The 14387-nt window shown below is 42.2% G+C and overlaps 1 protein-coding gene across 4 annotated transcripts in view; it reads right to left on the bottom strand.

Moving 5' to 3' along the window:
- Positions 1-14387, bottom strand: part of VCAN (versican) — a 134298-nt gene that overhangs the window by 85928 nt on the left and 33983 nt on the right. For all 4 annotated transcript variants that reach the window (XM_027828734.3, XM_043547218.1, XM_043547217.1 and 1 more), the window contains exons 4-5: positions 12670-12844; positions 12418-12545 (exon numbers count right to left, since the gene is read on the bottom strand). In XM_027828734.3, coding sequence (XP_027684535.2) covers positions 12418-12545; positions 12670-12844 — 303 coding nt within the window. The remainder of the gene's footprint in view (positions 1-12417; positions 12546-12669; positions 12845-14387) is intronic.

The following is a 14387-nucleotide window of genomic DNA, read 5'->3' as shown; positions in this document are numbered from 1 at the left end:
TCTTAGAATCAGTTCCAATGTAAATAGCCCTTTTGTGAATGATCTTTTTTGGAGTTTTGTTTTAGAATCAGAGCTGCTCCTTCACCCACCAAAATAATAGCAAACTTAAAACCCATATCCTGGGAATGGTGCAATGTTTGACACCTTCCTCTGTCTAGACTTAAGATTGTAGCTAATGAGATATAAAGTTAAAAAATGTTCAGTTAAAGAGAGTAGTGTAAACTCAAGATGCTTGTTATGAGAAGTTGATTTTTCTCCCATCTTCTCCCATTGGTGGGCCAGAATACAAAGGTTCCTATTGCTGGGGAGAGCTGCTTAGCCACATTAGACATATGATCTGTCTCACCTATGTATTTGTCTCTAGATAACCTAGCAAAAGACAGATGGAGAGACTGCATCCCCATGAGCAGGTCCAGTCACATCAATATTACCCTTGGTTTAGGCCTGAAAGGAATGCAAGTGTGAAAGAAGGCAGTGGGCTAATTTTTTTCTCGTTCTTAGAAGCATTGTGATTTATTATTACAGCTGTAATATCAATTTCATGGCATGAGTTTCCTTATACAAATTGTAGGGAAATTCTAACCTAGGGATAAATCACTGTAGCCATTAAGGGTCAGACTAGACCTGCTAAGGATGGTTCAGAGTAAGGGACAGCACAGAATTGCATCACACTGAGTAGCATCAGGAGGCAAAATGCTTCTCTTAGACCACAGGGGGAGTACGCCTACTATTATAGGTAGGGCCCTACCAAATTCACAGCCATGAAAAATGCATCATGGACCATGAAATCTGGTCTTTTGTGTGCTTTTACCCTATACTATACAGATTTCCCAGGGGAGACCAACGTTTCCCAAATTGGGGATCCTGACCCAAAAAGGAGTTGCAGGAGGGTCACAAGGTTATTTTAGGGGGAACGGTGGTATTGCCACCCTTACCTCTGTGCTGCCTTCAGAGCTGAGTAGCCAGACAGCCGTAGCTGTTGGCCGGGCGACCAGCTCTGAAGGTGGTGCCCCACCAGCAGCAGAGCAGAAGTAAGGGTCTCAATGCCATACCACGGCACCTTTACCTCTGTGCTGCTGCCTTCTAAGCTGGGCGGCCGGGGAGTGGCGGCTGCTGACTTAGGGCGCAGCTCTGCAGGCAGCAGTGCAGAAGTAAGGGTGGCAATACCACACCATGCCACCCGCCCCCACCCCCATACAATAACCTTGTGATCCCCCAACTCCTTTTTGGGTCAGAACCCCTACAATTACAACACCATGAAATTTCAGATTTAAATAGTGGAAAATTGGGGCCCACATTTTTGCACCCACACATTGAATCGTGCATACCATTCTGCATACTTCTGCCTCTTGTTACTGGATTTACACCTGCAAACGGTGGGAACACTTTTTCATGTTTTCATATTGTGCCTATGCCCTGCTGAAAATCTATCCATCAGTGTCACACAAAGAGCTGTTTATATGGAAGAAACCCTTGCAATCTGCCTGCATTTGCAATGTTAATAATACTGCACATTTGAGCGGTGGGTAGAGTGTCCTTTTTTCTACTGAATCTGTCTAATGATAGACCAGAGGCCAAGTTATTTGGTTTGTTTCCTAAATTCTGCAGGTGTAACAAGATGCCATCTGTGTCTGAAGCTTAGTTTATGAGCAAAAAATTCATAAATGCTGAAAACAAAAAATGCATTTAAAGAAAAATGTAAACTAACTAAAATGGGGCAAACTGCCCGAAGAGAGTCGAGCTTTATGCCCATTAGCACCTATTTGACATGATATTGGGCTTTTTGGAGCTGAAGGCACAAAGAATGCAAAAAGGTGGCAAAGCAATCAGCAAAATACTTTTGTCATTCCATCGTGTATTGTGTAAAAATTAATTTCTTTCAAGAATGCTAATGTGAAAAAAAACCTATGTTAAAATAATGGCAGTTTGCATTTGTTCAAGCCAAGAAATTAGATACTGAGAATCCAAAACCTCTAGTTTAAAAATACCCCAGTAGATTTGTCCAAACCAAATTCCAATTAACCACACATTGACACAACCAGAAATTAGCCTGCAATCAGCCTGTCCAATTTGAAAAGAAACTACAAGTCTATGTGTCAGTGTTAATTTGACCTGCATTTACAACAGTGTAATAACCATCACGACCAAATATAAAACCAAAATCAAGCAAAACTCTCAAACCTGTAGATGAGTCTGGTTATAAAATCTGAAAACTTTTAAAAGTTCCCCTGCAGTTTTCCAAAACAAAAAAAAAGTTTCTTCCCGTCCACTGGGCACATAGGAGAAATATTTCCAAGCCAGTTATCAGGTAGTCCAGAGGTACAGATCTGACTTACACTAGTACCAAACATACCTGGTTTCTGAGACTTAAATGAGAAAAAGAATTATAATATGTGCATGGGGCTGAGTAAGACCAGTGTCTGTCTTCTAGTTCCTTAGTTCTCACTTTAATTTAAAAGAAGTTTTAGAGCTCATTAATGGCTGTAAGAACCAACTACTTCCGGAAGAGGAGGAAAGAGGTTCTCTGCCCAAATGGTGGTTGATGAAGACATGGCGCTGTAGTGGCCCTTACTACTCCAATAGGAAGTAGTGAGCCATGTACTCCCTCATTATCGCCCTATAGACAAATGCTGGGGAACACAGGGGGCATGCTGCTACCCCTATTCAAACATGTTGGTGTAGTGAGTGCAGAGGACAAAATTAATTGGTATCCTCTTTGCTCAAGGACAGCTGGCTGACAAATTATTGGAGTTTCTTGTGCATGTACTCTAGGGGAAGGGATGGGAGGGAAGGACTTACTTGTGCTCTCTGCACCCCACCAGCACTCCACCCTCTACATATGTCCCAATTACAATGGGGAAATCCTTTGTATCTTGGGGTATCTGAAGAAAGAGCCAATCTCACTTCATTGTATCCCTGGTCCTTCCTTTCATCGTAGCGCAACTTATACATGATGCTCCCCACTTGTGTCTTCTCCACATACTATTCCCTTAGCACAGGAGAGGTAAATGTGAGGAGTAAGAGTTAATGCTGAAAATAAACTCATTTAACTCCTCTAGGGATTTCATATGGAAATCCCAAGACTGTGCTAGGAAATGATGCTACATAGAGCAGATGTGCTCAGGCTTTGCACCCCATCTCCTATTTCAAAATTGGCAGAGAGGCCATCAATGTGATTTGGGAAACAGAGTTCACTTAGGTGCTAGTCCTGGCTTCCACTGCTACTGGTCAAATTTGGCTACTGTTGGCACTTATCTTATCCCCTCTGACCTACCAAACAGAAAGAAGAATTTGGCCCTTACAGACTTCCTCAAAGAAGCTTTAAAAGTTGCTGATGAAACTAATAAAATATATTTAACTAGCGGTGTATTCTCTCAAAATAACTCCTCCCTTGTGCATGGGGGCGTTAAGTCTCATACTTAGCAGAGGGATTACTGCCATCACACATCGTGAGCTGCTTAATTATGCTGTCTGGAAACTCCAAGGTTTCCCAACCAAAACATTAGGAGTGCACTTTTTTCACACTTACAGAAAACTCGTTTGGCAGGCGAGTGGATGACATAGCCCCCATCACCAAAGCAATGAAGAATCAACTTTTCTTCTTGAAAAAAATGCCAAGAAGTTAACTGTGATCTGTAATGTTTTGATAGCTGGAGTTCATGCTGAGAGGTAACTCAGCAAAATTATTAAGGCAAACCCAAGGCCTGCAGCAGAAGTGGGAGGAAAAACTAGCTCTGACCATGCCCTGCAATAGCAAGGGCGAAATGGAACCCATGACAATATTTTGATTACAGACAATAATGCAACATGTATTATTCTTGGCCCCTTTCTCAGATCATGTCTCAAGTTGATTCGCTACCCTCAGCAGTCAGAGAATACAAAGAATCTCCAGGATTTTCCTATTGTGAGTATTCGCATTGCTTAGTTTTAAAAAACACCTGACCAAAACTTCTTTCTTTTGCTGTCAAATACAACAAGCTAGATGGGGAAGCCAAGCTTTTTGTTGCAGACAAAGGCTGATTCACTACCACTGCTATGCCAAAAAGTTTTGGATCTACAGGCTTATCAGGTGGATTTGGAACAAATTTCATTCCACTGAGGTTTAATTCACTTATTCACCCTCACTAGAAGAAGTCTCACTGAGTCAGGAGAGTGAGTGAGTTTCATGAACCATATGCTATAAAAGCAAGTATGAAAATAAGGGTGGGCCAGAACCACATCCAGAGAGTCCTCACACAGCACGGACTCAGTAGTCCAAAGCCCCTCATGGAAGAGGTTAGGTATGGGGTAGTGAATCTCAGCCATCAGAGCCAGCATTTGGGACCCATGATGTCAGTGTCCATTCCCTCTCCAGCACCAACCACTGTGGGAAAACTAGAAATGCTAAGGGCAACCTCAGATTTCATTTTTTTAAACTCTATCCTTTCCCCCTATGTAGCTCTGTCACAGTTTGGGGGTAACTGCACCTCTGATCCCCCTTCATGGTCTGCTCAAGGAATTTCCTCTCGGGTCTCAGAGCTCTAGCTGTCACCTCTCTCTGGGCAGAGACTTGTGACTCTTTTCTTTCTGACCAAGGGTTTAGACTCACAGCTTCCTTGCACTTCATTGTGTTTATCCCAGCCGGTCTGACTACTCTCCAGCCCCTGTGCTTTGCTTCCACTCCAAAGGCTATGCCAGCAGTTGCCAGTAACCAAACAGCTTTTCCAAAGGTGGAGGAAAGAGGTTCTTTGCCCACAGCAAAGTACATGATTTTAGGATAAAAGCTTTACAGAGAAAGCATATAAAACCATAACAGGGTCTAATGCAGATTTAAGCTTATCAGTGCCTCCCCCTCCCTCACTCCTAGGGAGTCCCTGGCAGGTTCCAGTCCTTCCAACCCTTCGGCAGGACAAAAGGCATGTCATCCTTTTTTATCAAAATGAAGATCTCTCTGTCAGTTCAAGCTGGCCCTTTACCCAGGCTCTTCCTTTGTCTTCTGGGGCTCTGGAACCCAGCCAGAATCAGTATATCCAAACCCCCTCAGGGGGTGGCAAGCTAGATGGGGAGCTAGGAGGCAAGCATCTCTTGACCTGTTTACTGTTCCCAGGGTCTGCAGCAATTACCCACCACTGTTTTTAGTTCCTGGAGGTGCTGCAATAGCCCTCCCCTATGGCACAGAATACAATCCCTAGCCAACAGTGATACCTATAACCTGTACAGAGAACATTCATGAGATGAATACTATAGTCTCAAGAAAGATATGCCTGTGTTTGTCTTATCTGTCACAGCCCCTTCTGGGGGCACCTCTGCTCTACCAAGAGTGGTAGAGCTCCTTATTCTGCCCTCCTCGAAGGCTCAGCGACCAACCTTAGGACCAAGGAGTTGTTTGTGTTCACTGCCTCGGCCTAGTGGTTGGGTGCATAAACTAATAGACAGCTCAATGACCTCTAGGACATTATAATATATACAAGAAATGAAGGGCCAAAAGATAAGGATAAAAAACCATTTTATCCCTTGACAGGACAGGGATAAATTAAAAGCAGGGAAAGGGAACAGGTAAGGGAAGTTGGGATATTAAATAAGTAACCAGCTAATCCCACAGTAATAAACACTAAATATCAACTAATCAGGTAAAAACAACAAAAATGCTTCAAAGTCTCCCCACAGGCTTTAGTTGTTTGTGGAACTAGAGCTCACTGTGAAGGTCTAGGGTCTCTTACTGGATATAGGCCTGGCTTACTGGGTGTAAGTTGGCTACCCCAACACTGGGAAGCCCAACAGCTCTCCCATTCAGGTGAAGGAGGTCCCTGGTAGCCTCAAGCCCTGACCACCATGGCTCCTGGAACTGGGTGGGGGAGTCTATGGGCTTAGCTGGCAGCTAGTCCTTACAGGTATAGTGGAGCCTTGGGGCTCAGTCTCTCCATTGTATAGCTGGGGCTTTGGTCACTATCAAGCTTTTGGGCTGAGAGAAACAAAATGACATCTCCCCTGCTGCTGCAGGAAGCAACTCCAGGGCTGCTTCCCCTCCAGCTGCTGTAAGTTGATGGCCTGCAGCCAGCTCTCACAAATACTGTCCCTGTCTGGGCTCAGCTCACGTATTGGGCAAGTTCCAGCCACGTGCAGGCTCACTGAGGTCGGAAGTCCATTCATATCAATAGAAGTCAGGCATCAAAATATTATCTTGTTAACCTTCCCCAAAGCTCTTAGTCCTATTCTGTGCAAAGTGATGTGATAGTGCTAGTCGGGGATTTATGACATTTGGAGGAGCTGGGAGGAGACATTTTTTCCACAGGCCTGCCCCCAAATGCTAAGGTGAGCTACACCTCATCAAACTCATCAGTAGCAGCTGTGACCCAGCAGCACAGTTTTACTGGTTCTTACTTGTTGATAGGGGCGAAATCAATTTTGAACTTTCCATCGGCTTTTCAGGCAAATCTCTTTCATGTGTGCCTTACCCACAGGAGGGGGATTAGGGTCTGATCAGTTGCCAGCTTTGTAATATTTAAATACTGGGCACTCCAGGAGGAGTGCCAGAACCTTCCCTGCCCTGCCTCTTCCCCCACAAAGCCCCACCCCTGCCCTGCCCCTTCACCCTGAGGTCCCACCCCTGAGGCCCTATCTCTTCCCCCAAGATCCCACCCTGTCATTCACTCCTCTTCCCCCCACCCCCGTCGTCGCTTGCTGCTTTTCCCTCTCTGCTCCCCCCACCCTCCGGCTCCCCTCTGCTCAGATCAGGAGGGACTCGCCTGCAGTGCTGGGACTGGGAGTTGCAGCTGCTCAGTGCAGGCAGGATGTGGCCCCAGCTGTGTAGGGGCTGGTATGGGTGATGATTTGCCTCCTCCATGCCTCTCCTATCCACACTAACCAGACTTTGGGGTTCGGTCAGTAGTACTGACTGGACACTGTCAGGTTCCCCTTTCGACCAGACTTTCCAGTCAAAAGCTGGACACCTGGCAACCCTAAAAAGCCTATAGAAATCAATAGAAAGAGTGCTATTGACTTGGACGGACTTTGGAGGAGGGCTTGAGTCCTCAAAAAAATACCCTAAGCATGAGGGTTTATTCTGAAAGGATGTTCCTTTTTATTCTTACGCAAATTTCAGTGACAACAGCAAGAACTATATGAGACTGAATGGAAAATGTTGAAAGGCCGTCTGGTTTTCTATTGGTTTCCTACACAAAGTGGGGGAAAAAAAGGTGTGTCACAGGAAAGGGGTTTCTGGAATCTTCCCAACCTCCACCCCAAAAATACTTTCCTAGCACAACTCCTTGTTTGCATGTTACATATACATGGCTCCTACATGGCTTTGGCCAGTGGACCTCATCCCCCACCCCTCCACTTCATCAGCAGGTGTTGGTGAAGGGACTTCACTTAGACTTCACTAGCACTACCCAGATTTCAAATTCATACGTATTATTTTCTAATCATTCATTTCAAATCAACAGGCATTGTAATATTGCCAGTTGGACACTTGTTTCAGATGGAAGTGAAGTTAAGCAGACAGTGAGGTCTTTAGAATAGAATCCCCTAAATTAATAGCCCATTTATGAGACCTTTAACTGTAAGCACTGGTTTATTAATAAACGTATTCAAAATCTCACATAATGAGATGAAATGAACTATAAAAAGTTTAAATCAGCCTATTATAAGTCACCATGCCCATGCCTAGTTTAATGAAAAACTGTTTCCAATCTCTTTTTTATCATTATAGTTCTGAAGTTTTAAACCTACATAATAATTCCCCCAGGTTTTTTTAACAAAACTCAAAATATTTTACTCATAATTATGCACAGCCTTTAATCTCAATGGCTTTGCTCTGAACAAGGAAATGCTAAGCTTTAGCCTAGATGGCTGGTTTTAATTTAGGTTAATTGTTTGTATTGCATCTAGAAATTCATGTCTCAGGCAATGTAATTTTATAAAGCCAGAAAGGAAGAAAGAAGAAAGCTGAAATGCTGCTTGTTCATACACATCTTTGTCTGTAACTAACCAAATAAATAATGTGAATTCAGTACATAATTCAGCTAAAGTCTATTGCAAATATTTCCATGCTCTTTGAAGGCCATCTGGTCTAACATTGCCCCTGACAAAAGGCTCCCAACTATTGAGCAAACATTTCCAAGATGAGCATCTTTATTATGGGCTAGATTCTGATACCCTTACTCAAGCAGCTCCTTACTCTGGAAGTAGTCCCATTGACTTCAATAATACTACTCATGGAGTTGTAATGGCCAGAACATAGGCAGCTGGACCAGTAATGTCTGCTGGGTCAGGGTCAAAAGCAGGAGTCTAGACTAGCTACCAAGTCATCAGGAAATGGGCACCAGAGTCAAGGAAGGCCAGGTTTGAAGGCAAGAGTCAGGAGCAAGATGGGACAAAATATGAGGTCTGAGGCTGTAGCAAGCCAAAGTCTGCGCTGTGGCTCAGACGCTCCCTGGACCAGCTTTCTGGTTTAAACAGTTGGTGTGGGTTAATCAGGGGGCTGCAGGGTTCCGTTGCACTGGCCTCTTCAGGCAGTACTTCCTGCAGTGCCCAACCCTCCAGTAACTGTTGGGTGTTGCTTTGCCTCATTCCCCAGTGGCAACATAGAGGTATCAGTCAGCCAAGACCCTCTAACCCCAGGTTCTAGACACAGAAATCCTTACAGAAGTAAGGTACTATTCAGTGTGAATAAGGCTAGCAGATCTGACCCTTAATCAACATCTTAGAATAATACTTGCCTGTTCTTGGTTCCAAATCATAATTAAGATGGAAAATATCTTGTATGAGCCCAGTTCTGTGAGGTACTGATTACCCTCCATTCCCTTTGTCTTTAACGGGAGTTGAGGGTGCTCACACCTCAGAAGAGAAGCTCTGTCATCTGTTGCAGAATCAGGCCCGAAATGAATAGGGCAATAATAAACATTATGTGGCTTCAAATCCTAAAAGCTAGGGCCTGCTTCCATGGAATTCATGTGTTATTTATGCAGCAAACAAAACATACAATGTCCTTTTATGCAGTGTTTACTGTACACATAAATTACTTGTGTCTTCAGTTTATCAAATTCTCCATGAGCAAATGGTTCCACTAGTTTATTCTCTTTTATGCTATGTAGTTTCCTGAAATCACCTTTTGTCCTTCTAGCAACCATTTTTGTAGAAGCAGAGTACTATCATGGTTCTTTAACCCTTACGTGAAAAGTTAAAGAGCCCACTATCTTGCTAAATTTCTAGGGACCTGCTGGTAAGGGTATGACAAATTACCATTCCAAGGTGCAGCAGGCTCACCTTCTATATCTTCTTGCATCTGGTTTCCCCCATAGATGGGCCTATTGCATGGCAGTATATAATACTGATGCCATATATCCATACTCAGGTCCTAGAGTAGATTTTTCTCTTATCTTTTCTGAGCCTGGACATTCCCATTCCATTGAAAACTTTAGCCCATACAAAAGTAGAAGGATCTCAGGCTATATGATCATAATGATACCTTCTGGGCTTGAAACCTATCAAGACTATAATGGCAACTATTTTGCAACCCTTACGTACAGTGGGTGCCACCACCTGCCCACTATCATTTGTCCACAAGCAAAAAAATAGCATTCATGCATTATTTAGGTTGAGAAATCAAGCCCTCGGAAGTTAGGAAATTCCATAAGCAATGGTACTCCTCGACAGTTAATCCAGCCACACTCAAATCCTATACTTCTTATTAAGTATGTTAAAAACATAGGGCCAGATCCTCAGCTGGCTTTGATGGAGCTGTGCTGATTTACACCAACTGAAGAGCTGTCCCAGAAACAATACTATGTTAATGTTTATATTTTACAAGAAAAAAGCAGAAATATCTATGCAACAAGGGGCTGTTAATGTTACCTTGGGGTGGGGTATTGAGGCTTTCACTTGTTCAGATTTAGCCCATTTCAAATAATGAGTAAGATGTGACTGTTGTTTGATGACTTATAGGTGGTCTCAGTCCAATTCCTAAAGAAAAAATGTCCTCACCACAAAAGAACATAACCAGGATTGGCACTAGCTGGCATTCTTCTTGGCAATCTGAGCACAGAGACTGTCACCAGGAGGATGCCTCCTGAGCACTTCCTCATGGCCAACAGCCCCTGCCTCAGTTTCCCCCTTCAAGGGGCTTTCTCCATGATTCATAGACACTTTTGTCCATTCACACGCATCTCAGGTTCTGATTTGTTAAATTAACAAACATTCAAAATAAAGTTCTCCAGTCTTTCCTCAAGTCCACCTCGTTACATCCCTATCAGGTCACTCCTATGCTTTTCCTGCCTGTAGTCTCACTCCGCAAACCCCAGATGCCTCTGCTGGAGCCTACTCTCACCCATCAGCCTCGATAATCCGTTCTGTTCTCCCTGAGAACCCTCTGAGAACTCTCACTCTGCAGTTTCCTGCTGCTCTTTATAGGAGAATCAGGTGATCCTTGCTCAGGTGTGCCTCATTAGAAATCAGGGTTGGCTACCCACAGGCCTCTAGCCCATAAAGTGCCAAGTCACCCTGTTACAGAGAGCAAGGATTGAATGGGCCACAGAGACTGAGCTACTATCTCACCCTTAGCAGTGGTCTCTCCAGATTAGGATGACGGCCCATTGACATTGCTACTGTTATCTGCTATGTGGCTAACTGGAGGACTTTAGGTTGGACTTTTCAGTGTCCAGTGTTGGCCTAAATCTGCTCCCACTGAAATCAATGATAAAACTCCCCCCATTAATATGCTACCCTCAATCGAGCATCTTTCATGAGCACTTCCTTTTTTTTTTAATTTCAGAAAATCTGCACTACTGCCATGTGTACTTCATCTTTGCCTTTCAAAGATGTATGCACTAAACTCACATTAGTGATGCTTTATTTAAAGCAATAACTATAATACTGTCTCTTATCACCAGGGAGTGACTGTGATATTCTGAACAGATAATATAACAGGTAAAAGATGGGGAACCATTTCCATAGTTCTCCTCTGGGAGCTATTTTGGACCTGACCCTGCATCTACTGAAGTTCATGGCAAAACTCCCACTGACTGCAGTGGGTGCAGGATCAAAGTCTTTATCCTTCTAGATTTTCAGAACAGAAAGAGAATTTTAGACAATAACTGAAATATAAAATAAAACAATCAAAACCTTACAATCTATCATGAAATTATTATTCCTTTATTTAAATATTTGAAGACACATATGGTTCAGCTGGTTCAATGCTCCACGGACTTCGACAAAGCTATACTAATTTATATCAGCTGAGGAACTTGTCCATAAAACTTATAGTTTGGAATTGGTAATGTGTTAAGATGGAAGAGTAGAAACCTAGTTGAATGAAACTCTACTCACAGGGAAACAAAGTGAAAGTCTCATACTGTTTCAGTGCATTGAAACATGACAGCTGTATGTCTCGTTACTGTGGACTTCTGCATATAGGGTAAAATTCACAGCACAAAGGCTGAGTATAAGTCTACACGGAGGTGGAGAGAGGGGGGAGAGAATCTATCTTTATATCTTAAGTGTTTATATTGAATCAATTAGTATAGTCTCTAAGCATGAAGGTATCTAGAATACACCCCCAATCCCACTAGAGAAGTGTAGGGTAGTTAGCTATGCTAACTATAGCTGCTGCGCTAGCCCTATAGGCTGAAGTGAGGGCATGCAGCGATCACAACATGATGTGGGAAATGTGTAGCCATTGTACCCTCAAATCTCGAATCCCCCAAATCCTTCCTGTTTTGATCTTCATAGAGCTGGCACAGCATCTAACTTTGCTATAGACTGGGGTTCAGTCCCTTGGTATTCACCTTTCATCATTGCCCATCCCCCACACAACAGACCCACAACTGTTGCATTGTATTGGGAGGCCTTCCATAGACAAATTTCACATGAATTGATGTCATATTGTGGTAACACAGACAGTTCTACTAAACATGTTGCACATGTCTCACCGGAACTATGTTATACTGTGAAAGCCTTTTATTTCCAAAATTCAATATTAAGCTTGGATTGTCATTTAATATCTATGTAATTCTGGAGTCACTGATAGGTAAGCACCTTAGCTGTATACTTTAGGAACCATAATATAGTTAGTACATAAACTAGATGCATCTTTAGTTCTCTGCAGTACCTCCAAATGTTACAAACATTTCTTGAAGTGTCTTTCTTTTTTTAACACTCTAAAAATGTGAGGAAATGTTCCAATAGCAGGTTTGCATTGACTACTGTCACTAACTATAGAAGCTCCAAACCTGAATACCCATTTGTGAACCACCACCTCCCCGGTCTCCTTTAATTAAGGCCTGCTATACCACAAACTATAGGTTCGTTTTATCCAACCATTCTTTTTCGTATGCAAAATGACTAGGATGGTTTTTATACAAAAATTCTTATTTTACTGTCTTGCCATGTTAGATTCTCCAATTATTTTAGCTTTCGAACATAAACATGGGACTATCTTACCTTCCAGGTGATCCACATAGCAATATACATCATAAGTTTCATTGGGAAGACGGAATCCATATGTTCTAACTCCTTCCTTTCCCATTTTATCTCCATAGCAGCCAACTCTGGGTTGCCTGATTGGATATCTGGAATACAGTAAGTTAATATTTATTGTTACAGTTCGTTAACATTTTATTGCATTTTAAGTATGAACAGATCAAGCCTATTAATTTGGGGAAATACTGTCAAGAGGCAATTTGAACAACTCACCTAACAGTTTGATCAGACAACCAACCAGCATCGCATTGCTCAAATCCATCTTCATATGCAGCTTTCAGCTGATCAGGGTTTGCTATGACAGCACCATTGTCCAGACAAGACTGCTGAGCATGCTGAAAATCCAGGGTATACCTACTAGTTGCGGCACGATAGTGAAACACAACACCTACAAAGACAACAAACTCATGGTAGTGACACAAGTTGCATCACATTTGCTATATTCATTATACAGTAACGTTATCCTGATACAACAATAATTAAAAAAAAGAATAAGGTGACTCCCTCCTTGTACAATAATAATAACATGCTGTTACAAGATATTCCGTGGTAAGTATGATCATGCCTCCTTCTAGTGACTGCCACTAGTGACTAGATAACAGCCTGCTACTACTCAGACTTGGAGAAATTCTTTTAGCTCAAGTGGTAGAAACCTGTGATTTTGGTGAAGAAGGTCCCTGGTTTGATCTCTACATGGTGTCGGTCTCTGCAGCCCAGATTAGTTACAAATATAGTAATACTATTTATAAACATCTGAAGATTGGCCACTTTTTATATTCTATACAATTATATTTTCTTTTATGTACTAAAAATATTACAGGCTACATAAACCTTTCTTGTATTTGGGGATTCCTGATTATGGCAATTGGCAGAATTTAGAAATAAAAAAAATAAAAAACTTCAGAGCATTAAAAAAAGTTTTGTTCTAGTTAGGGGCCACTCTGTTCTCAATACAAGTGCAAATCCCATTGACAGCAGCAGCAGCTGCACACGCATATCTAAGAGCAGAACTAGTGGATAAATTGCCCTGTTCTGTTCATTGCCTCCGAAGCATCTGGCACCACTGTCAGAAGACAGGATACTAGGCTAGAGGGACCATTGGTCTAACCCAGTATGTCAATTCTTATGTTCTTATGACTGAAAAAGTGGACTAACATTCAATGGGCAGAAATCATTTTTTTTATTACTGTTCAAGATCATTCTTCCCCTATTGCCATGCCTTTAAAGTTAAACAACAATGGATGCTGCATGATGATCTTTGAAAAATACTATATAGTAGAACCTCACTAATCACAAGTCCAATAGCAAGGATTTTTAATTAATCTGTAAATTTGGGGGTCATACCCTATGACTGGAGAATTGCTAATTCTCAGCTATTTTTAAGAAAGGGAAAAAAAAGTGACCCAGGAAATTACATGCCTATTAGTTTGACCTCAATTGTATGAAAGGTCTTGGAAGAAATTTTGAAAGAGAAAGTAGTTAAGGACAGAGAGGTAAACAGTATTTGGGATAACATACAACATGGCTGTACAAAAGGTAGATCATACCAGACCAACAGGATCCCTTTCTTTGAGAAGATAACTCATTTTTTAGACAAAGGAAATGCAGTAGATCTAATCAACCTGGATTTCAGTAATACATTTGATACAGTTTCACATGGGAAATTATTAGTTAAATTGGAGAGGATGGGGATAAATATGAGAACTGAAAGGTGAATAAGGAACTGGTTAATGGGGAGACTACAATGGGTCATATTAAAAGGTGAACTGTCAGGCTGGAGAGAAGTTATTAGTGGAGTTCCTCAGGGATTGGCCTTGGGACTAATCTTATTTTACATTTTCATTAATGACCTTGGTACAAAAAGTGGGAGTGTGCTAATAAAATTTGAGGATGACACAAAGTTAGGGTTGCCAATATTGAGGAGGACTAGA

Source organism: Chelonia mydas, chromosome 5, assembly GCF_015237465.2.
Source record: "Chelonia mydas isolate rCheMyd1 chromosome 5, rCheMyd1.pri.v2, whole genome shotgun sequence".
Classification (NCBI taxonomy): domain Eukaryota; kingdom Metazoa; phylum Chordata; order Testudines; family Cheloniidae; genus Chelonia; species Chelonia mydas.
This window is presented reverse-complemented; position numbering and strand designations above follow the sequence as displayed.